Below are 21,816 nucleotides of genomic sequence, written 5' to 3'. Positions count from 1 at the left end.
AAGAGAATGAAAGCTGGGTCTGGGTGGGACTCTGCTTCTCTGATGGAGAGACAGCACCACCTACTACAAGCTGTGTCTTTATTTTATAGTAGATTCCACAAGGCAAAGTAAGGGTGTGGTCAAGATGTTTACAGCATTCTCATGGGTTTCGATCCTACTCAGCTACATGCACCTGAACTCTATCAAGGCCACATCACTCAGGCATGTGGGGTCCGTGTTAGGACCACAGGTTCAAACTTACAACTATAGCTGTTGGCTATAATTGTGCTGGGAGGGCTCTGCCCTCCAAGCTGGGACTTGCACATGGCCATGAGAGACCTATGCCTTCTCATTAGTCCAAGGCTTGAACGTGTCCAAACACTGTAGCCACTCTCCACAGAAAAGATGGGCATGCACTTTCCTACCTGATTGCTTGCATTTCCTGCCACTGTCCCCCTTCTGGCTTGACCAAACACAAGGCGTTTGCGTTTTTGTCATTCCTCCTTCCGTGGCCAGGGGTTTGCCCCTCCCACCTGCTTTCTCACCTCCTCATGGCCTGAGCAGTCCTCTCTCCCCTTTGCCATTCTCCCTCTACATTATGCATTTCTTACCTAGTGAGTTCCTACTGTGGTAACATCCCTATGTGAAACTCAGCACATCCTCGTGATGTCCCTGAGCATCCTCAGGAGTCCTGGCCCCACTCCCTGAAAAGAGCCACTGACATGATTGTTCCTGTTGACCCTGAGAACCAGTGTCCATTGAAGCACTAAGCATGGCCTCCGGGCTGCTCAAGGAGACGGCCTGCATCTCTCCATGGTCTGGGCCGGGCAGTCCAGGCCCACAGCACAGGACATGTTCAAGCCCTAACCCGTTCACTGAGTGCCTTGTCTTAGTGGGACTGTGTGTCCCTGTGAGCAGAGCGTGTGGGGGAAATCCACCGCCCAGTGTCCTTTCCGTTCCTTCCGTTTTCCAGCAGGGACCTGTGGGGGCTCCTGCAGTGCAGCCTTAGCTTTCCTCCCGTTGCCGCCCACACAGAAGCCTGATCTGTCTCCCTTCTTCTCCTGTCACTCACTGCGGGCTCACAGATGGGAGATGTGAGTCGGATTTCCTTTGGGGAGAGCCCGAAGGAGATTGGTACATTTCCCCTTTTGCCTTCATGCTCATCTCGGCTCCCAGCTGAGCAGACATCTTCTGGAATAACTTGGTTTCTCTTCTGCAGGTGTGAGAGGGGGTGGGAGCCCATCATCCCTCACTGCGTCACCAGGTACCTGCCACTGCTGCTCGTCCGAGAGAGAGAGAGAGAGAGGGAGAGGGAGAGAGAGAAAGAGAAGGAAAGGGAGAGGGAGAGAGATAGAAACATCAATGATGAGAGAGAATCGTTAATGGGCTGCCTCCTGCATGACCCCTACTGGGGATCTAGCCAACAACCTTGCAATGTGCCCTTGACTAGAACTTCTAAGCTGGGGTGGGAGAGTGTGATGCCAATGAGGATCTCAAAGTGTCACCAGAGAATAGTGGTGAGGCAGAGACAAGACTGGAAAAGAAGCTAAGGTCAGATCATGGAGGGCCTGGACTGCATGCTAAGGATTTTGGACTTATTTCTAAAGGCCATAGGAAACCATTGTTAGTTTTCATAAGAGACATGATCATATTTACATTTTCAAAAGATCCTTGGGGCTGCTGGTAGAGAATGGTTAGGGACCTGGCAAGACTAGAGGTTGACAAGTCAGAGAGAACACATGGTATCAAGAGGCCCTGAGAACATGGGGCTTAGTACTCTTGGTGCAAACCTTGATGGCTTCACATTAGAATCCTTGTATCAGGAATATCAAGGTTGAAATCTATCACAGTTATGGGACTTGCCAGGTTATGTCTAGAAGTTATAATAAAGTAGGAAAATATTCTGTATCTGTTCTCAGACCAAGAGACTCTGAGAAAAACATAGAGAACTTGCTAAGTACCAGGGTTAACTAAAGTGATAAGGAAAAGGGTGTGGACTCAGCTCAGAGATAGAAAAATAGGTCAGTGGCACCATTATAGGCACCATAAATAAACTCACTCACATCTAGAAACTTGAAAAATAAAGGTGGCATTGCAGATGGCTGGAGCAGACACGTATGAATCAATAAGGAGTGTGGGTGCCACTGGGGAGACATGGGAGGGTGAGTGACATCAGACCAAATCACAGTGATGGTGAAAATCAGTGCCATGTGCACAATGATTAAATGTATACAGAAAAAAACTCTAATCATCTGGAAGAGGATATAGCATAATGTCCTCATAATAATGTAAGAATTATTTAAACAAAACCCAAAACAACTGATAAGTCTCACCAAATTAAAATGGAAATCTCTGTTGAAAGGACATGGTGAGGAGAGAAAGGGAAGCTTTCTGGCACACAGACCTAGAGGAGGCTAGAGCCCAGCACTTAGAAAGAAAGAACTAAATTCCATCAGGAGAAAAGCAGAAACCCACTAGAGAAATGGGGAGGACATAGCCACCAGCACCTCCCAGGAAAGGACCCATCAGTGGTTGAAAAGCACGCGAAAAGATGCTCAATGTGACTAGTGACCAGGAAATGGAAACTAAGACCAAAAGGACGCCCAATTTCACTCCTGCCAAGATTGGCAAGGATATTGAGCAATGAAGCTCGGCCCTTGTTCTGATGCCTAAAGTAGAGCAATAACTTGTAAAACCGCTTTTCTCCTATTACATCTGAAGTAGCCGCTGCCCAGGTGCCAAAGATTTCATGGACAGGAATGTTCACAGCACAGTTCTTCACAACAGCAAAAAGCTTCAAATAAACCCAAATGCCCCTGCACAGGAGAACTAATGTGGTGCAGCCATTAAACGCAATTCTGCGAGGAAGAGTTTACTTCAGTGACAATAAGTCAGCTACAGCCATGTGAACTGAAGGTGAACAAAGCTGAGAAAAAGCGCAAGATGCAGAGAGACACTCACAGCATGACCTCATTTACATAGACTGGACTACATTCATAATTTAATGAAGTATTGTATACAGATGCATACCTAGGAGGTAAAACTGTAAGGGAAATCAAAGATATGGTAAACATAGTATTTTTTATCCATAATAATATTTTTACTTTATTATTTATAACACAAATATTTCTAAATAGTCAAAATTAGGAAATTATAGCATAGCCATACAATTGAATATCATGTTTTAGAACAATATATAATGACAGAAAGTGCTTAATGATCAGGAGACTTGGGTAAACATAACATTTCAAATAGTGGTTGCCACTGGTGAGGACAGGGAGGGCTGTGATGGGTAGGGGGCATTCAGGGTTTTAGAAGGGTAGCATTCTGTGTCTTACACTGGGTGCTGAGTAAGCATATGGCTGTTCATTTTTCAGTTTTAAAACATTATATATACATATAAAGATATTCAAATAAATGTTCCCAGCCCTGGTCGATAGGTTTTGGGTTTGATCTTTGGTCAGAGCACATGCAAGAATCAACTAAATAAGTGGTTCTCAACCTTCCTAATGCCGCAACCCTTTAATAGAGTTCCTCATGTTGTGGTGACCCCCAATTTCATTGTTACAAATTGAACATAATTAAAGCATAGTGATTAATCACAAAACAATATGTAATTATATATGTGTTTTCTGATGGTCTTAGGTGACCCCTGTGAAAGGGTCGTTCAACCCCCAAAGGGGTCATGACCCACAGGTTGAGAACCTCTGAACTAAATGAATGCATGAATAAATGGAACAACAAGTCAATGTTTCTGACTCGCACTCACTCTCTCTCTCTTCCTCTCTCATTCAGAAATCAATCAATAAAAAAAAACACAAATAAATATTTCCTTGCAAAAACTAAATTAAGAAGTAAAGATTCTCAGGATTTTGTTTGAGGGACTAGTTGGTGTCAACATTGTGATAATAGCATCTAACCATCCAAATATGTTTTTTCTTGAGAACAAACCTTTTATTCATGGGACTAGCCATTGATGGACTGGCTGCAAACCCAAAGAGGACAGTCAGATGGCCAATTGACAAGAACAGATGCTCAATGTCACTAATCATCATGGAAATGTAAACTAAAACCACAACTCACACCTATCCGAATGGCTATCGCCAATCAATCAACAGGTAACAAGTGTTGGTGAGGATGTGGGGAAAAGGGAACTGATGGTGGGAATGTTAGCACTCAGCTGAGCCACAGCACAGTACAGAGGTGTCACTGAATGTGCAAACTGCCACTGCTCCTGTGTGAGTCGCGCTTGATGATTTGGACAGCGTTTATTGGCATTATTAATTTTTGTTAGAAAAATACACAGGACATATAGTTGGCTGTGTCACCTTAGGTTGATATTTGCTTTCTAAGAGGGCATTGAAAAGGGGATCTTTCCTATTTTCTTATTCCCAATTTCTGCTTTTAACTTTGCAGACATACTGGAGACTTTCTTTATCTCTTCACATATATTTATTTCATGTATGAAAGGGTATAGACCTGTACAGTTCTTACTTAACACTTTTGCTTTATTAGTAACTTTCTCCAAGTAAGGGATTCTGACTCTTTTTTGCTTCTTACCGTCCCCTCTTCCTCATCCCCTTTCAAAGCCCCACATGTGCAGCCCACATATCTTAAGTGTGATGTTTGCTTATGACTTATCATATGTTTAAAGCTTGTTGTTTAACTTTCCACAACTAGGAGCCTGATTGTAGAGCTGTATCTATTGACTAACAATTCAACAGCTCAAAATTCTGAGGGTCTGACTCAGATGGTAGTGAAGCTGCTTGTATACTAGTAAATAAAAGAATTAAATTGTTAGTTTAGTTTGGTTCAAGGTATTCTCTGAAACTATTGGGAATTTTCATAGGAATTTATAAGTACTAAAATTTGAAAATTACCTTCTAAGACCTAATGGAACCATTTTTCTTTTAATCCTAACCCGAGAATATGCTTATTTATTTTAGAGAGAGAGAGAGAGAGAGAGAGAGAGAGAGAGAGAGAGAATATCCTTGATGTGAGAAACATCAATGGGTTGCCTCCTATAAGCACCCTGACTGGGGATTGAACCCAAAACCTAGGTATGTGTCCTGACTGGGAATCAAACCAACAACCTTTTATTGGAATGATGCTCCAGCCAACTGAGCCACAGCAGCCAGGGCATGGAACCCATTTTCAGGAAAGAAAACCTTATATTCCTCCTAGAATTTCTGCATACCTGAGGACCAAAGTTCAGTGAAGTCAATGGGAGTTGATGGAACACCTTGAGGCCTTTGATTTGATTGAATGAGCTATAATGTGCGCAACGTGCTCTTCGCTGTGCCTGGCTTGCACTCACTCTTTTGTGGTTTCAGCCTGTTTTCTATGTCACTGTTATGTGTTTTCTTTAAAACAGTTCTAGGCTCATAAATTTTGCTGCTTTTCTCTGAAGACTTGGCCCTGAAATTTGGAAGCAGAGACTTTAAAATTTGAGCATCGAGTTAATATTTTATATATTATTATTATTATTATTGAAATCATTATTGAAATCTTGATTCACATAATTATAAAAGAAGTAATTTTAAATATATGAAGATTCTTTAAATTAAATGTAATTTGCTGTGTTCTCAGTTCAGGTAACTACATTTATAAATTTGTTTTATATTATTTTAAATCTCATCATGCTTCCCACCAATGAAGGCTACTAGATTTACATGGTGGGTTCTATAAGACAAATTGATGTAGGTGATTATGAAAAAATAACGCCTTCAGCAGGGGTTTTATTTTTCATTTTTGATCTTTGACTTTAAGCAATTTGATACTATTTATTGGAGCTGGATGGTTACTAAAAATGCTAATTGGTACTCACCCCCACCCCCTGCCATCATAAGTTCAAAGATTTCATTTACTTTAAAATTTTATATTTATTTTAAATTAACAAAAAATTAGTTTACCAAAATAAAGCCATTACTAGTTTAGAAAATAATTTAAACCCTTTTCACTCATTGATTGACAACTGTTTAAATTTTGTTCTGAGGATCCTGCAATTCTGTTCTCTAAAGGTCTTCCTTGAATGTGCTGGTTCAATGCTCCTTGCACGGAGAATTATGTACAAAATATTTGTGTTGAAATAGTTCCCAAATATGCAGCTTCGTTTTGTTCATGTTTCTTTCCTCTAAATTACTTATTAGCTAATATTCTAACAAATCGTTTTGTAGGCAGTTGACTGGTGGTTTAGGTGTTGTAATGTATGAACGACTAACTGGAGCGTCTGCGTTCACTGTCGATGGGGAGAACTCCTGAGCTGAGCTACTAGGTCAGACTTAACAAAATAAAATGGTTACTTCAAAGGAACTGATCAAATTTCTGTAATTTGGCTGATGGAAAAAAATTATAATGGAGATTGGCAAAATTAGGTTTAAGTGGTTAATTTCCATTTATAATCATATAGGATGTAAATATAGAACCATTATATTTATATTTCCTCATATTTTATGTGCCCAGAAAGATTTTAAATTTCATAGGGAGTGTGTCATAATTTTTGTGTATTCCAAAGCACTTAGCATTGACTGGGAGCTGCCACAGCCCCCGACATAGCTGTGTTCCCTGCCAGAGCCCTTGGGAATACGGGGCCCAGAGCAGTTAGGAATACAGGCTCAAGAGCCATTTAGAAGGTGGGCCAAGAGCCTTTTTCAAATGTGGAGCAAATAGCAGTTTAGAATGTGGTGCAAATAGCAGTTTAGAATGTGGGGTGAGGAACCGTTTGGAATGTGGGGCGAACAGCCATTGGCAAAACTTGGCGCAGAGCTGGTGGGCACAGAGACGGTGGGCCCAGAGCCTGTGTGCATAGCGATGGACGGTGGACACAGCCTCAGGATGGACGATACTGTACGCGAGCTCATGGAGCTCTCTCTGCAGAGCCCGCTGGTGGCGGGGGTGAGTGCACCTGCCTCCCTGTCCCATTGCGGGTGCCCTGGCTCCTCTCCCGCCCCCCTGGGGTCTCCACAGACTCCATCCTCCAGGGCCCTGGCAGTCCTGGGACTAGGGGGTCTTCGCAGGCTTCCAAACTGGGGCAGCGGTCCTGACCTGGGGGCGGGGCTTGAGGGGTTTCCTACTCTGGACACCATGTACCAGGTGCAGGAACCGTGGCGCTCTGCCCCATCCTCACTGTGGTCCTCTGGGCAGATCACTGGACTCCCTGGGCCAGTGCCCTTCTCTGAATGAGGGTGAGTGACAGCTGCGCAGGGCCTTCCTCCTCAGGGCCGGCTCCGGAGCAGGCGCTGCCATCAGGGAAGATGCCTGCTTCCTGCTGAGCCCAGACCTGGGGCTAGAAAGTGGGGCAGCGATAAGGAAGGAGAAGAAAGATATTCTCACTTGTGAGAAAGACTCAGACACGTGGCACGTTGCAGCACCTTTTGCTGTTGGCCCTGGCTGGTGGGGCTGCCCTGTCCTCGGGTCCCCATGTTGGGGCAGGGGGTTGGGTGTGCCCACAGGGTGCTGTGAGGACACGGATATGAGCCCCACTGTGCCTGACCCTCCCCCTCATGGGGAAGAAGCTGCCTACCTGCTGCTTCCGAGAAGTCTGGAGACTGTGCCCAGACCTGTGAGATAAAGGCAGGGCGGCCTCGGCCCAGGAGAAGTAGGCAGAGCTGGCACTAGAGCAGTGATCCTTCCTGGAGTTTGTAAACCTGCCTGTGCCAGGCCGCTCCCCCCCAGGTGAATGGAGCCGGCTCTTGGACCTGCTGCTCACTTGGTGGCTGGGCATCTGAAGGTCCTGCCCCCAGAGGTTCTAGTCGGTGGCCTGAGGTCTGGGGTGTTTAAAAGCTCTGAGAGCCACCTGATCTGGATCGTGGGGCTCCTCTGTTTTAGCTTTAGAGCCATCATCCCAAACCAGCATCAGGGTCACAAGTCCAAATGTAGGCTCTTGGGCCCCGGCCCAGACTGACCATGTCAGAAGCTCTGAGGGTGGGAGGGGCCTGGCGCTCTCAGGAGGGGTCAGCTCTTATTGTACCTGCCACCTGCCAGGTGTGAGCTGAGCACGTCACCCTGACATAAGCTGGTGCCCATGCCTGCTGCTTGCTGGCCCTGTCAGTTACGGAAACCCACTCGTGGTCACATTGTTAGCAGGGAGCCACCCTCTCCCCCTCCCAGGTAGTCATGAGTTTGGTGTCAGCAGGTGAAGTCGCAGGCGGCACAGGCACAGGAGCTGGAGCAGGAGGTGGAGCGAGTGCAGGAGAAGACCAAGAAGCTGGCCACAAAGTTCAGTGCCCTGACGACGGCCCCTGAGAGTGTCCACGCCCTCGAGTGGGAAAGCCAGGACCTGTTGCTGGAGAACCAGAGGCTGCAGACGTCTCTGGACACCCTGCAGCCTGAGGGTCTGGAGCGGGACAAGCAGCTGGACACCAGGGTAATTCTGGCCTCAGAATGAGTTAGGACGGTTCCTCCCCGGTCAACTCTCTGGTGCTTTGAATGCGGTTGGATGGTGGTGTGTAAATATCGGTGAAATGGGTTGGTAGTGCTGTTCAGGTTCTCTATGTCCTTACTGATTTTCCATGCACTTTTCAAAGTGGTCAGAGAGGGTACCCAAGGAGGTTATCCAGAGAAAGGGCATAAATTGCCAAGAAAGGTCACATGTGCAGAGAGGGGCCCAGGACTAAGCTTAGGCCCATGGGACACTCAGTTTCTGCCGTGGGCCTTCCCAGAGCAGTCCCTTAAGTGCAGGTAGAATGGCTGGGTGTTGCCTGTCCTGAGGGTCCTGCTATTTTGGTGTCGACACTTGACCCGCTGTTGGTCCCTCACTCCGTGTGGGGATGTGGGGATGTGGGGATGTGGGGATCCGGAGTCTATGATTCCCCTGGGCCTGCACCTGTTGAATCATCATCCCCTTCTCCCTCCCAGCAGGTGGAAAATTCCACTCTGAGCTCCCAGAGTGCCTCGCTCACTGCGCTCACAGAGCAGAACACACAGCTCCAGCAACAGCATCTGGCGGCCGCCCACGGGGCCCTGCAGCGGGACCACGCGTGCCTGGGCGCACTCCAGGAGCACCTCTCTGGGGATCACCAGGACCTCTTGTACCAGTACAGCCACCAGAAGATGCCCTGTCAGACCCTGGAGCTGGAGAGCAAGGCTCTCAGTCACAGGTGGGTGCCGGCGGCTGGGGGTGACTGATGGGCTCCCTAGGGCTCCTGTCCCCCTGTCACTCTGGCCCCTCATGTTTCTTCTGGTCCTGCTGCTTCACAGTGGAGTGAAGTAAATCCACCATCACCCTCAGCGATGTGGAGTTGGTGCAGCTGGAGACTAAGGGGCAAGAGGGTCCCCCAGGGGAGAAGGGTGTGCCCAGCTAATCAAGGCTCAGGGAAACCAGGTGTCAGCATAGGCGTCCCAGCTCCCCTGGGCATTCCTACCCCCTCTTACTTTTCTCTCCACACCAAGGACAAAGAGGGGAAAGTGACCACAGCTGCCAATTTTCAGGGGCGTGACTTACCAAGCTCCCCAGGCCTTTTCCCTGTGCAAGTCTCCAAGTCTGGGCTTCTGAATTTCTTTTTTTAATTGTAATTTTGGAGACTTTTGAATATATGGACGTGTGCAGAATAGTATAGTGAAAACCTTGTGTTCCCCTCACCTGCAGCAGCATTACCAATACTCTGCCATTCTCATGTCACCTTTACCTCTGACTCTTCATACACCTTTTTTAAGGTAAAATTGATGTACCTTAAATGCATAAATCTTAACTTTGCGCTTTTGCCAAATCAGTGCTTTGTGTGCATGCAGTCAGCCAACTTCGGCTGAGCTCCTGCCCCAGCAGATCCCTGATTGCAAGGGCCCCGGCAGGTGCAGCGGGACCCAGAGCCTGGGGGAGGTGTGATGTGCACAGGACTACAATGTGGGGAATCTTCCGCCTGTTGGCATCTCCTTCTCTGCCTCCTCCACACCCATCCTGTGTTCACGAGACGCTTAGTGAGCACCCACTGGGTGCCTGGTGCTGTCTAACGTGGTGGGAATGCACCCACCTGACTACTGATGGGAGCCTCCTGTGGTGCCCACCCCGCACCAGGCGCTTCAGGCCCTACCCTCAATGCCCTATGATAACCGTGTGGATATGTTCTTATGTCTGTTCACATGGGAAGGTTTGTGCAGGTGGCATTTGACTGCTCTGAGGGAGGAGTTCATTGTTGTTCTGCCTGTGGCTCCTTGCTTGGTGGACCGGCTGTGTGATTCAGTGGTTTTTGCTGGTTGGACAGATAGCTGGAGGCCCTTGGTGTGTCTGCAGAAAGGCTTTAGGTTGGAGGTGGAGGTGCCTGGAACACAGGCCGGGGGTTCTGTATTCATTTCACCTGACACTTGACTGGGACACAAGCTCCTTTGTTCCCCTGGCACACATGTACTGGGTGTCAAGCCTCGGACCCGGGATTCAGTGGGGAGTAGGACTCCCAGTTTCTGCCCTGCAGGAGGGAGGTTACTAATGGTTGCAATATGCTTGATCCGTGTGTTTTTCCAAGACACAACAGGGAAACAGAGTGGAGGAGGCAGCGACAGAGATGCCACGAGGCAGAAGATGCTCATTCTGGCTGGAAGGAATGAGAGTCTGATAGGAGCAGACATCTCCTAATGGTCCATAGCACTGTTTGTCAAACCTGGATGAGAGATCACTGAAAGCCCAGCAGAGCCCCCACCCCCACCTTCCACTTCCCATGTCCTTTCCAGGAGCCTTCACCCATGACTAAAGGCCACACAAAGGAATGTTTGTCTTCTAACAGCCAACCAAGCAGGTGTCTGAGTCTGAGTCCCCACAAGTCTTGGCTCCAGGCAGATGGTACAAATACAGCTGATATGGGGTGGGGCGGGGGGCGGGCGGGGATGGAGGGCTGCACCCCCGGGCTGAAACCATGGAACCTGGGGAGGTCTCTGTCAGCCTGTCTCTGGGTGTGGACAACTCAGGAAGGAGGTCTGGAAAGGCATTTGCCTGCCTGGGGAAGATTGAAAGGTGAAAACTCAGTCTCCACCTTGGACCTGGGAAGGCCCCTGAGTCACCTGAACAGGGAAGGTTCCTGCAGGAGGAGGAACAGCCTAGAGCTGGTCAGGGGCTCCCTCTTGTGCTCTGCTGCCCTTCAGAGAGACTGTGCGGGACCCTCTGCAGACTGAGACAGGAAGGAAATAAAATCCTGAGCTGAGGGGGAGGCTGAGGGAGAGCGAGGGCAAGGGCTGGACTGGGGGTGCCTTGAGGAGCAGAGTGTGCAGCTGCCCCTGGTGGCTGCTTGGGCCTCACCAGGCAAGCCTCTGGCCCCCAAGCTGCCTGGCTCAGAGCAGACAGAATGCAGTTCCTGAGCTGAGGCAGAGGGCTCACCCAGGGCCCGGTGAGGGGGATCAGCTGTTATTGGCTGTGGAATTACGCTGTATGTGCAGTGGTTTCTTTGAGAAGGGTGTGGAGTCCAGAAAACAGTGGTTTTGTTCCCAGTGGGATGTAGGAGGGAGGCTGCTTTGACAGGGATGGAAGGGACCATGGAGACATGTCGAGTGGGAGCAGAGGGCTTGGCTTCTGGGCTGCAGGAGACCCCCCGAGCTGGCCCAGTGTCTATCCCTCTCTCTGTCCAGCCCCATCCCCTGTCCATCTCATTCTCCCTCAGCTTGCAGAGAGAAGCTGCTCACCAAGGCTTTGAGGTCTCCCTGGGTGCCCATTCCTAGTGGGTATGTTTCCCTTCAACAGCTACAAGGACCAGATCCAACATAAGGTGGCGCTGGATCAGCTGGGGATGCTCTTGACCACAGAGCAGGAGGCTCTGCAGCAGGAGCAGAGGACGAGCGCCATGGCTACAGAGGAGAACCAGAGGCTGCAGCGAGAGCTGGACAGGTAACCGCCAGGCCCCCTGCAGGGCCTCTGCTGGGATGTCAGTCTGACCCACTCACTCAGCACCCGCTGAGCTGAGCTCAAGTGAGACCCCTGGTGATGGTGCATTTCTACCAACCCTGCCCTGGATGCAGCTGGTGGGTAACGAGGTAAAGGGGACTCCAGCTGGTGGCTGGAACAAATAACTCGGCAGCTGGGATGGGGCATTGTCTAGGTTTGGACAACGTTCCCTCCCACAGTTATGATGCTGATGACTGTCGGGCAGGGGCACCTGCATCCTCTAACACCAGTGATCCCGTGAGGGAGAGAGGCTTGGTCCTCAGCATCCATGCATTCCCATTTGTGAATTCACCTCCTGGCTGAAATGTACCGGTGACCCCCAAATCAATGCCCGTGGCCTGTCATGGACGTGCCCAGAGTGGGAGATACTGGAGTCGCCTGATGTGCACATTTGCAGCTGAGGTTGAACAAGGCCTTTGACCCCAGCTGTGTTTCAGTTCTCACCAACCAGTGTCCTCTTCATGGGCCACTGAGTGCCATGGTGTTCTGTTTTCTGCGCTTCGGTGGCGATTTTGCCATTTGAAATGGCCCCAAAATGGAGCGCTGAAGTGCTGTCTAGTGTTCCCAAGTGCAATGCTGCACTTGGGCCTCATGGGGAATATTCGAGTGGCACACAAGGGTCATTCGGGCCCAGGTATGGTGCTGTTGGCTCTGAGTGTATTACACAAGGCGTCTTTACATCTTGATAAGCTGACAAAATGTGACCAGAGACTCCCAGGAACCGGTGGGAACAGGTTCAGTACTCACTCATTCAGGGTTCGCGTGGTTGGGTAGAACATTATACTGTGAATCACGAGAATTGACTGAGCTATTGTTATCCTTTAAAAAATCCACAGCAACAGAGGAGGAAACAGGCTCAGGGAGATTAAACAACTTGTTCAAGGTCAATGCTCCTAGTTAGTGACACAGGCAGGATTCGAATCCAAGTCTTGCCTCAACCCAGAGGCGTGACCACATGAAGCCTTCCTCCCCACAGCCCTGATTTAACATGTGCTGTGGGGCTGTAAACTCAGCTGCCTGCAGTGGCCGGGCAAGTCCAGCAGGTGGGGAAGGAGAGTCAGAGATAGACCAGGCCCTGGTGGAGAATACACCCAGCTAGAGGCTGTCAGCTGGGAGGCAGGATGGACTGCCAGGTCTTCCTTCTTTATGCTTTCTTTTTTTTTTTTTTTTTTTCTTTCCTGAGAAGAAGATATCTGAATGTTGATGGGTACCTTAAAATTTTGGAATGCTGATACACTAATTATTTTTTTGTTTTGTTTGTGTTTTTTATTAATCTGCTTTTTTGGGCGGGACAGAGGACTGGGAGGACCTGGAAACATATTTGAGGGCGGGGACCCTTAATCTAACCTGCGAGTATTCATAGGACTACAATGGAGAATCTTTTTATCTTGTTCTGTTTCTTCTTGATGTTATTTTATTTTTTTAGTTGACTTTATTGGAGAGACGTTAATTAATAAAACCATACACACTTTAAAATGAAAAAGAGCAGAACAAAATAAGTAAATGTCAAAAAATTTTTAAAAAGCTGTGTGGGCCAAACTTCACACACCTGTGTTCACATTGAGTCCATGAGCCTCTGGTCATATGAGCTTTGTCGGTATGAATCTTCCCCAAGGAATCCCAGTTGGGTGATGATGATGATGATGATGACAATAATTTAAGTGGATTTAGGTAACACTCCAGAATCTTCTATTTTGTGTATCTCAGTAGTTGCAATTAGAAAGGGGCTTGGAATTGGGGAGAAGAGCTGGATATAGACATAGAGTCTTAGAGCAGAAATGTTCTGATTCAGTGTTTAAATGTTTGAATCAAAGAACCTTTTTTCCAAGTAGGCAGATGTGCCAAAGCCTCACGTAGAAAGGACTTTTATAGGGATGCTCTGTTGTAGTGGTGTCGGAGCCTGCCTGTCCTTCTCCCCCAGTACGCAGTGGGGCACCTGGGGTAGCCTCCTAGTACCCCAATGAACACAGTTTGAAAACCGCTGATTTTGTTCAACCATTCATTAACACATTAAAAAAATTGAGGCCCAGAGAGGTTGCAATTTTGATTAAGGTTGCACAAGTTGGACAGAGCCTGTGAGTGCGCCTCAGCCCTTGGCCTTCTGTTTCTCGAACCCCAGGGCCAATTTCCTGCACCAGCAACTGAAGGGGGACCAGGAGGAGCTGCAGTCCCACACTAAAAAGCTTCAAAACTCCCTGAAGGACACCCAGCTGGAGGTGTATCCCTGGCAGGCCCAGTATGAGTGGCTGAAGGGGCAGCAGGAGGAGCTGCAGACCCACAGTAAGAAGCTTCAGAGCTCCCTGAATGATATGCAGCTGGAGGTGAACCACTGGAAGGCCCGGTACGAGGAGCTGAAAGGGGAGCAAAAGGAGATGTACACAGTCACCAAGAAACTGCAGACCCAGGTCAATGAGCTGCTCACAGACAAAAAGGAGCTGCTCACAGACAAGGAGCTGCTCACAGACTACAAGGAGCTACAAATGTCCCTGAAGGACACGCAGCGGGAAGTGAACCACTGGCAGGCCCGGTACGAGGAGCTGAAAGGGGAGCAAGAGGAGATCTACACAGTCACCAAGGAACTGCAGACCCTTGTCAAGGAGCTGCTCACAGACAAAAAGGAGCTGCTCACAGACAACAAGGAGCTGCGCACAGACAACAAGGAGCTGCTCACAGACTACAAGGAGCTGCTCACAGACAACAAGGAGCTAAAAATGTCCCTGAAGGACACGCAGCGTGAAGTGAACCACTGGCAGGGCCAGTACGAGGGGCTGAAGGCTGAGCAAGAGGCGCTGTACGCCCACACCAAAGAGCTGCAGACCCACACCAAGGAGCTGCTCACAGAAAACCAGGAGCTGCAAACCACCCTGAAGGAGATGCAACAGGAGGTGAACCGCTGGCAGGGCCGGTACGAGGAGCTGAAGGGGGAGCAGGAGGAGCTGCAGACGCACAACAAGAAGCTGCAAACCTCCCTCAACGACATGCAGCTGGAGGTGAACTGCTGGCGGAACCAGTGCAACTGGCTGAGGGAGGAGCTCCAGAGCAGGGACATCTCGCTGACCGAGCTGGACAACCACTGCCAGGTGAGGCCTGGGCTGCAGGGCTCCAGGATCCTGGGTGGGCCTGCTCTCTGGGCTGACGCCTTGAGCTTAACCAGGTGGGAATGGGTCCTCATTGGCATCTCTGCTCAAAGGGTGTGTGTGAATGTCACACAGAGGCAGAGAGGAAGCTAGAGGCAGTTGACTGGGACGAACACCAGGACTTGCAGGGGTGTGCTACAGAACACCTTTCACCTGATCTTTGCTTTTTGCAGGGTCGGGGCGGTGCAGGGAAGCATCCAGATACCGTTTTATCTCCATCCTCTTGGCTGAGCACTCTGCTCTCTGTGTCATCTCATTTAATTCTCGCAATGATCTTGTGAGCTGGGGTTCCCATCCTTGTCCCTCTGAAGTAGCAGGTTAGAACCCTGTTTGTCTGAAGCCAAAGCTTGGGACTTCCTGCTACACCAACCGCGATGATATTCTAGAGCAGGAGCTGGCCAGCCTCAGCCCCAAATTCAGGTCCAGCTTCATGCCTGTTTGTGTACGGCTGTGAACCAAGAATAGCTTTCACAGTTTTTAATGGCTGGGGAAAATCAAAAGTAGGATAATATTTGGGGGCAAGTGAAAGTGACATGAAATATAAATGTTGGTGTCACGAGTAAAGATTTTTGGTTTGTTTTTTGTAAACAGCCACACCCATGCATGTGCATTGTTTCTCTGGCTCCTTTCCTGCTGTAATAAGTGTTGAACAATTGCAACAGAAACCACTGTCGGCCTGGAAAGCCTAACATATTTAGTACCTCGCTCTTTACAGGAAGAGCACGCCAACCCTGCCTACAGCAGAGATGTGCAATAGGAATATAATGCAGGCCACCACATGTATCACTCAACTTTCTAGTAGCCATATTCAAAAAGTAAAAGGAATCAGGTGGGATTAATGTAGGGGTCTGTTTTATTTAACCCTTATATCTAAAATATCACATGTAACCCCAAAAGCTTATTAATAAGATTTTTAAAAATAATATGATTTTTTATTGGTTTTTTGAGAGAAACATCCATCAGCTGCCTCCTGCATGCCCTGTACTGGGGAATGGAGCCAGCAACCCAGGCATGTGCCTTGATCGGTGTGGGGTGCGGCTACAGTGTTTGGACATGTTCAAGCCTTGGACTGATAAAAGGGCACAGTCCTCTCATTGCCACATGCAAGGCCCAGCTTGGAGGGCAGAGCCTTCCCAGCACAATTATAGCCAACAGCTATAGCGGGAAGCTTGAACCTATGGTCCAAACACGTGGCCACACATGCCTGAGTGATAGAGTTCAGGTGCATGTAGTTGAGTAGGACTGAAACCCACAAGAATGTTGTAAACATCGTGATCACGCCCTTACTTTGCCTCGTGGCATCTGCTATAAAATAAAGACACGGCTTGTGGGCACTGGCGCTGTCTCTTTGTCAGAGAAGCAGCATCCCACTGAGACCCAGCTTTCATTCTCTTGCTGTCTTTTCTTAATCTTTCACCCCCCCCCTCTCAGGGTCACTGAACCAGGCTGAGCTGGCATGGCACATAAGGCACCCTGGGGCTGAGTATGCCATGGCCATGCCGGCTCGCCACAGATCAGGAATTACACTGGTGATTTCTTGGTGAATGGGACACTCAACCTACTGAGCCACACACACCGGGCAGCTTATTAATGAGATACTTTACATTATTTTTAATTGTTATTAAGTCCTCAGAACCTATTATATATTTTGCACTTATACCTCAGCTCAGACTGGCTGTATTTTCAGTGCTCAGCAGCCACACGTGGCCAGTGGCTGCCTGATTGAATGTTGCAGTGGCAGAAGGCTTGGCCATCCCCATAGCACTGGCCGTATTGGTCATGCCAGCTGACGTAGATAATACCAAAATGACCATCCTTTTGCATGTGACCTTTTTCTCCTTTTGGAAGTAGATTCCCAGCAGTGGAATCACGGGAGCGTGTGGTGTTTGAGACATTGTCCATCTGTGTTTTAGCTGCTCTTCCGCCTCAAGGGCAACTTGGAGGGAGAAAACCGTCACCTGCAGAGCCAAATCCAAAGTTTGGAAGAGCAGAACCAGAGGCTTCTCCAGGAGGACGTGGAGAACAAGGACCAGCACCAGGAGGAGCAGCGGCAGTACGTGTGAGGGGTGTGGGCTGACGGACGCCCGTCAACAGAGGGGTCGTGGCTTCTAGCTCCACGACTAGACCGCGCCATTCTGGGCAGCAGAAAACCCCCTGGGCGCATTGGTGTTCCAGGCAAGGGGACAGACCATCTTACCAGCACATACTTCTCTCATTTTCCCGGGAATGGTTCTAGATTTCTGCAAATAGGAATGGTTGGCTTTGTTGGCTTTTCAAGAGATACTTTCCCCTGCCAGATGCTTCTTAATCTGCGTTTGGGATCAATTTCACTTTGAAAAATACAACAGTGATAAAGAGAGGTTCCTAGGGAAGGACTTCAGATCACAGGCTGAGCCCTTTCTGTGTCGGTTTTTCCCTTAATGGGTTGCAGAGTGGGTTGTTGGTGCACAGTGGCTATCCTCCCCCTGCCCACATTGCCTTTGCCGACAGGCCTGGCCCTGCAAAGTGCACAGAACCAGTTACCTGCTCTCCAATAGCCAGTAGAGGTGATGGGATGTGAGCAGATGCACTTAGACAGATGTTGAGGAGCTCCATGGAGGTAGAAGAAAGCATGATAGTGAGAGTTGGAGTTCTGCTGCTGACATGGATGAGGAGAAGGCTAGCCAGTGGGTGTGTTGGGGCGGGGGGGGGGGGGGATGTGAAGGTGGAGCTTGGCGTGGTGTGGGTGCAGGGAAGGTGCAGGGAGTGGCAGGAGGGGAGCTGGAGGAGGCAGCGCTCAGCCGTGGAAGGCTGCCATGCCCGGCTAATGAGTGGGATTCACTGGGAAGTGGGTGATTAAGGGATGCTGGTGTACAGGGCCTAGGAAGGTGTCAGAAATGAGGGCAGGAGGAAGAGCCTTGGTGCTGGAAACCTTGTGGTTTGGAAGTCAAGTCATCTGAGATGCATCTTGTGGGTCCAGGGTGGTCTTCACCCCTCGGTGCTGTGCTGCTGGGACTGTCCTTCCTTGTGATTGGGAATGGCTGGCCAGTGTGGGACAGAGGGACATGGCCACAGTGACCAAGGGGCGCTGTCCCAGATCCCCGAGGTGACAGTGCTGCTCACTGTTCTCCCAGATTCGTCTGCTCATCTACAGGGGGCTTGACACCTACCAACAATGGTTGACATGGGAAACCACACTATAGTTTTGGGGTAGGAGTTAGAGATTGTAGCCTGAAGTGGGCTCTCTATGACGCAGCTGCTAAAAATTATCAGCAGAGCTTGCTGCAAACTAGATTAGTGGAGACCTGGTACCCAGGGGATGATCTGATGATGGTTTTGCATTAGAAAGTTTCTGTAGGAGGCGAGGGAATGGGCAGGCTTCCTGAGCCTGCTCCAAGTGGAGTCTTCCCCAGCCCTGGGATAGCTGGGCCATGAGTTTGTGGGGCTGTTGGATGGTTGTGGGAACAGAATAACATAGAATAGAAGAATAGAGGCCGAGCCGAGGGTACTGAGAGCAGAGCAGGTCAGTGGCCAGGAACTCAGTGGTTTGCAAGCGATCGTTTTCATGGGTGCTCACTTTGCCATGAACTCGCGGAAAAGCCCTTGGATTGGGGGTGGGGAGCTGGGCACCTTCTTGAATGAAGGAGCCTGAGCACCTGTCTAGATGCTGAGGACTCGTTTTCAAGCAGGGAAAGCAGGGGTCTGAGCTGTCAAGGCCACATGGGTGAGGAGACACAGGAACAGGACAGGAGCCAGCGGCCCAGTGGGAGGCGCTGTATAGAGAGCACTGCGTGCATGACTCCTAGACAGACAACAGGAAAGCATGCTATGCCCTCTGCTTCAGGAAGGACAGGCTCCCTCTCCTAGGAGCAGGGGTGTCCTCTGGCAGCCCAAGGTTTAAGAGGTGTCTCTCTGGTCCTTTCTGTGTTTTTAAAAATGTGAACTGACTTCCCACATTTAGGAATTAAGAGAATTTGCTTCGGAGCCGGGGCTTCTGAATCCTTTGGGAAAAGCACTCAGAAGCTCCGCCTCATGGAGAGCGGCCCTCCATTTGCATGCCCCGCGTTAGTTCCCACATGGTACCAAGCGCTCAGCCTCGCCGCAGCCCCCACTCCTCCCTCAGGTCCTCCCAGGCCGCTTTGCTCCTTATCTTCTCTGTCTGGCCCCCAAAAGGCTTTGAGTTTGCTTCACTAGAAGTGTTAGCAGGAGCCCAACATTGGAGTGGGTCCAGGTAGGAGGTCTGACTTTGCTATACTGACCTTTTTAACCTGATGCCCATCTAACTCAGTGAGGGCAGACCCCTCCCCACCACTAAAGGTTAGTCTGCACCCACAGGAGCTAGCCCTGCCCTGGGTCTGACCTGAGTGCCCAACCTCCTAAGGTGACCTGGCCAGAACCCTCAGGGTTTCCCAGCTTGAGTGTCAGATGGTTCAGGGTCTCTCTCCTGAGGTGACGTACAGCCTGACTCTAGGTGTTCAGCCTTCTCCTCCTCGACGTGTTAGGCTCCTGGACCCATGTCACATGCTTCCATCCCCATATTCCCAACTCCGGGGTCATGGTGGTCATGAGCACTGTGATGTCTGAGTCCCAGGAACACACAGGCTCCTTCTGGGCCAGGTCCCAGGTGGGGTTGATGAGTCAATTTATGTGTTTTATTTTAAAAAACAGACTGTTTTTCTCTCTCCTCTGTTAGAGACAAATTAAACGCCTTACAGAGACAAAATGAAAAATTGGAATAGAAAATCATAGATCAGCACAAGTTCCATGATCCAGCGCCAAAGAAGTGAGTTGATTTAAGCGTCAGTAGCTTACACACAGGACAGAAAGCTTGCTTTTTCACGAGCAGGGGAAGCTGTAGCATCTAGAGCAGTGGCCAGTTTGTTGGGCCTGTACCTTCTGGTGTATGGCAGGTCCCTGTATGCAGGTCCCTCCCAGCATGGAAAGAATTTAGAGTTTCTTTCGGTCCCGCCCTCGGTACTCAGGGTTATCCTATGAGGGATGATGAATGCCAGCTGGCCAGGAGCCTGTTTAAGGGGCAGAGAGTCTGTGCTTTTAGAGCCACTAAAGCAGGCGTATCAGGTTTTGTCTCAAGTTTGCGGGATCTAGAAAACCAGGTTTCTGTTTTGGGAAGGAAGCTTGGGGCAGACGCCTGGACCAGCACCATTGTCTTCAAGCACAGGAACCTTTTGTTCTGACCTCTATTCCTCTGGGTTCACTGGACCCCCCAGGGCAGGTTCACAAACACGTTCCCTACCCCAGAGAGCAGCAGCCCCGGTAGTGGGTCGGCTCGGTCCTTGAGACTGTCGGCCTCCATCCAGCAGGGCTTCCCCCTGGGCCCGGGCCTGAGCCCAGGAGCTGGGCCTTCCCATTGTCCTGTCCCAGCCCAGCCTTGAGGTCAAATCACCATGAATCCGGCAGGGCCTCTGTGTAGAAATCACAGGACCACAGAATTTCAGAACCTCCACCTGACCCTTCTGTTGACAGGGAAATTGAGGCACCGATGAGGAAATTGAGTGGCTTGTGTAAGCACAGTGCTGTTTCGTGGCAGAGCCAGGGCCAGAACCCAGCTGTGGTCCTTGTTGTATTAGAATGCTTCATTTTCTGTTAGCTGCAATGTATTACCCTTTACATTCACTGTTTTCATTTATTTACTTATTTTTCTAATCCTCACCTGAGGATATTTTTCCATTGATTTTTAGAGAGAGTAGAAGGGAGAGAAGGAGGTTACAGTGGTGGGAGAGAGAGAGAGAGAGAGAGAGAGAGAGAGAGAGGAAGAAGGAGAGAGAAAGGGAGAGAGAGAGACATCGATGTGAGAGAGACACATCAGTTGGTTTCCATCTGCCAAGGGCAGCTGTCAGGTGCGAGGGGGGTGGGGGATTACAGTCTGAACAAGGGCCTGGCCTCAGAGGAGGACACAGCTGGCCTGTGAGTGGCCGCAGAGCGCAGGCTGGGGTCGCTGGTTGGAAGGGCCTCCTGGCTGGCAATGGTGTAGACACAGGTAATCCTGTGGATGCAGGTAATCTTCCAGCTGGAAAACAGTGATGTGGGCGGAGAGGGCATGGGAAGGCTCTTGGGGATTTAGCAGTGGGCAGAAGAGAGACCACTGATATGGAGTCAGTGGCTTTGGGCAGGTCACTCGCTGTAGCTGGGACTCTGCAGAATGGAGATAAATACTAGCTATGGCCACCTCCCAGCAGGCTTGTGAGGACAAAAGAGAAGTGAGATGTTTTAAGGATACAAACCCAAGATGCTTTGCTTAACAGGTCCCTTTCTCCCCTCACCCCTGCGGCTTCCAGAAGACAGGAGGGAGAAGAAGGTAGTTTCCCGAGGAAGCAGGCTGGAGCGAGGTGGGCGCACTGGACAACATGGACCAGAGCATCTGCCGTTGAGAGCTCGAATCCAGAACCGGAGGGCTTGGGTCCAAATCTTGGCTCTTCTGATTAGAGCTATTAAATTGAGATAATCATCTACCCTCTTTAAGCCTCAGTGTCAACCTTCTTTTTTCATTTCTTTTTCTAAAGTTTTGTTGTTAGTATATAAGAAGGCAATGGATTTTTGCACATAGATTTTGGATCCTGTAACTTGACTATATTATTGTTTTTCACAGGTTTTTGGTGGAATCTTTAGAGTTTTCTATATATGGAATCATGGCATCCACAACAAGTCACAGTTGACTTCTTTCTTCCCTATTTGGATGCCTTTTATTTCTTTCTCTTGCCTTATTGCTCTGGCGAGACCTTCCAGCACTACAGGTATCTAATCTAATAAAAGGGAAACATGCAAATTGACCATACCTTCACTATGCCCCAAGCCACATCCACCAGTCAAACAGAGCAACTATATGCAAATTAACCCAAC

General features: G+C 49.3%; 1 protein-coding gene and 1 long non-coding RNA gene across 2 annotated transcripts; both read left to right on the top strand.

The window, feature by feature from the left end:
• The first annotated feature begins 8,002 nt into the window (after positions 1-8,002).
• On the top strand, positions 8,003-14,899 carry LOC139019317 (protein Daple-like). Its single transcript, XM_070428355.1, has 6 exons — positions 8,003-8,056; positions 8,114-8,344; positions 8,839-9,077; positions 11,642-11,785; positions 13,962-14,825; positions 14,875-14,899. The coding sequence occupies exons 1-6, from the start codon at positions 8,003-8,005 to the stop codon at positions 14,897-14,899; spliced, it is 1,557 nt and encodes a 518-aa protein (XP_070284456.1).
• Positions 14,900-14,901: 2 nt separating this feature from the next.
• On the top strand, positions 14,902-21,374 carry LOC139019524 (uncharacterized). The gene is made up of 3 exons (XR_011473121.1): positions 14,902-14,922; positions 16,893-17,032; positions 21,222-21,374. It is a non-coding gene; the product is annotated as an uncharacterized lncRNA (long non-coding RNA).
• The last annotated feature ends 442 nt before the right edge of the window (positions 21,375-21,816 follow it).

This window comes from Myotis yumanensis, unplaced genomic scaffold (assembly GCF_028538775.1).
Source record: "Myotis yumanensis isolate MYYU_CA2020_CCGP unplaced genomic scaffold, mMyoYum1.0.hap1 SCAF_11, whole genome shotgun sequence".
Lineage (NCBI taxonomy): Eukaryota > Metazoa > Chordata > Mammalia > Chiroptera > Vespertilionidae > Myotis > Myotis yumanensis.
The sequence above is the reverse complement of the archived record's forward strand: the minus strand, read 5'-3'. Positions and strand labels throughout refer to the sequence as shown.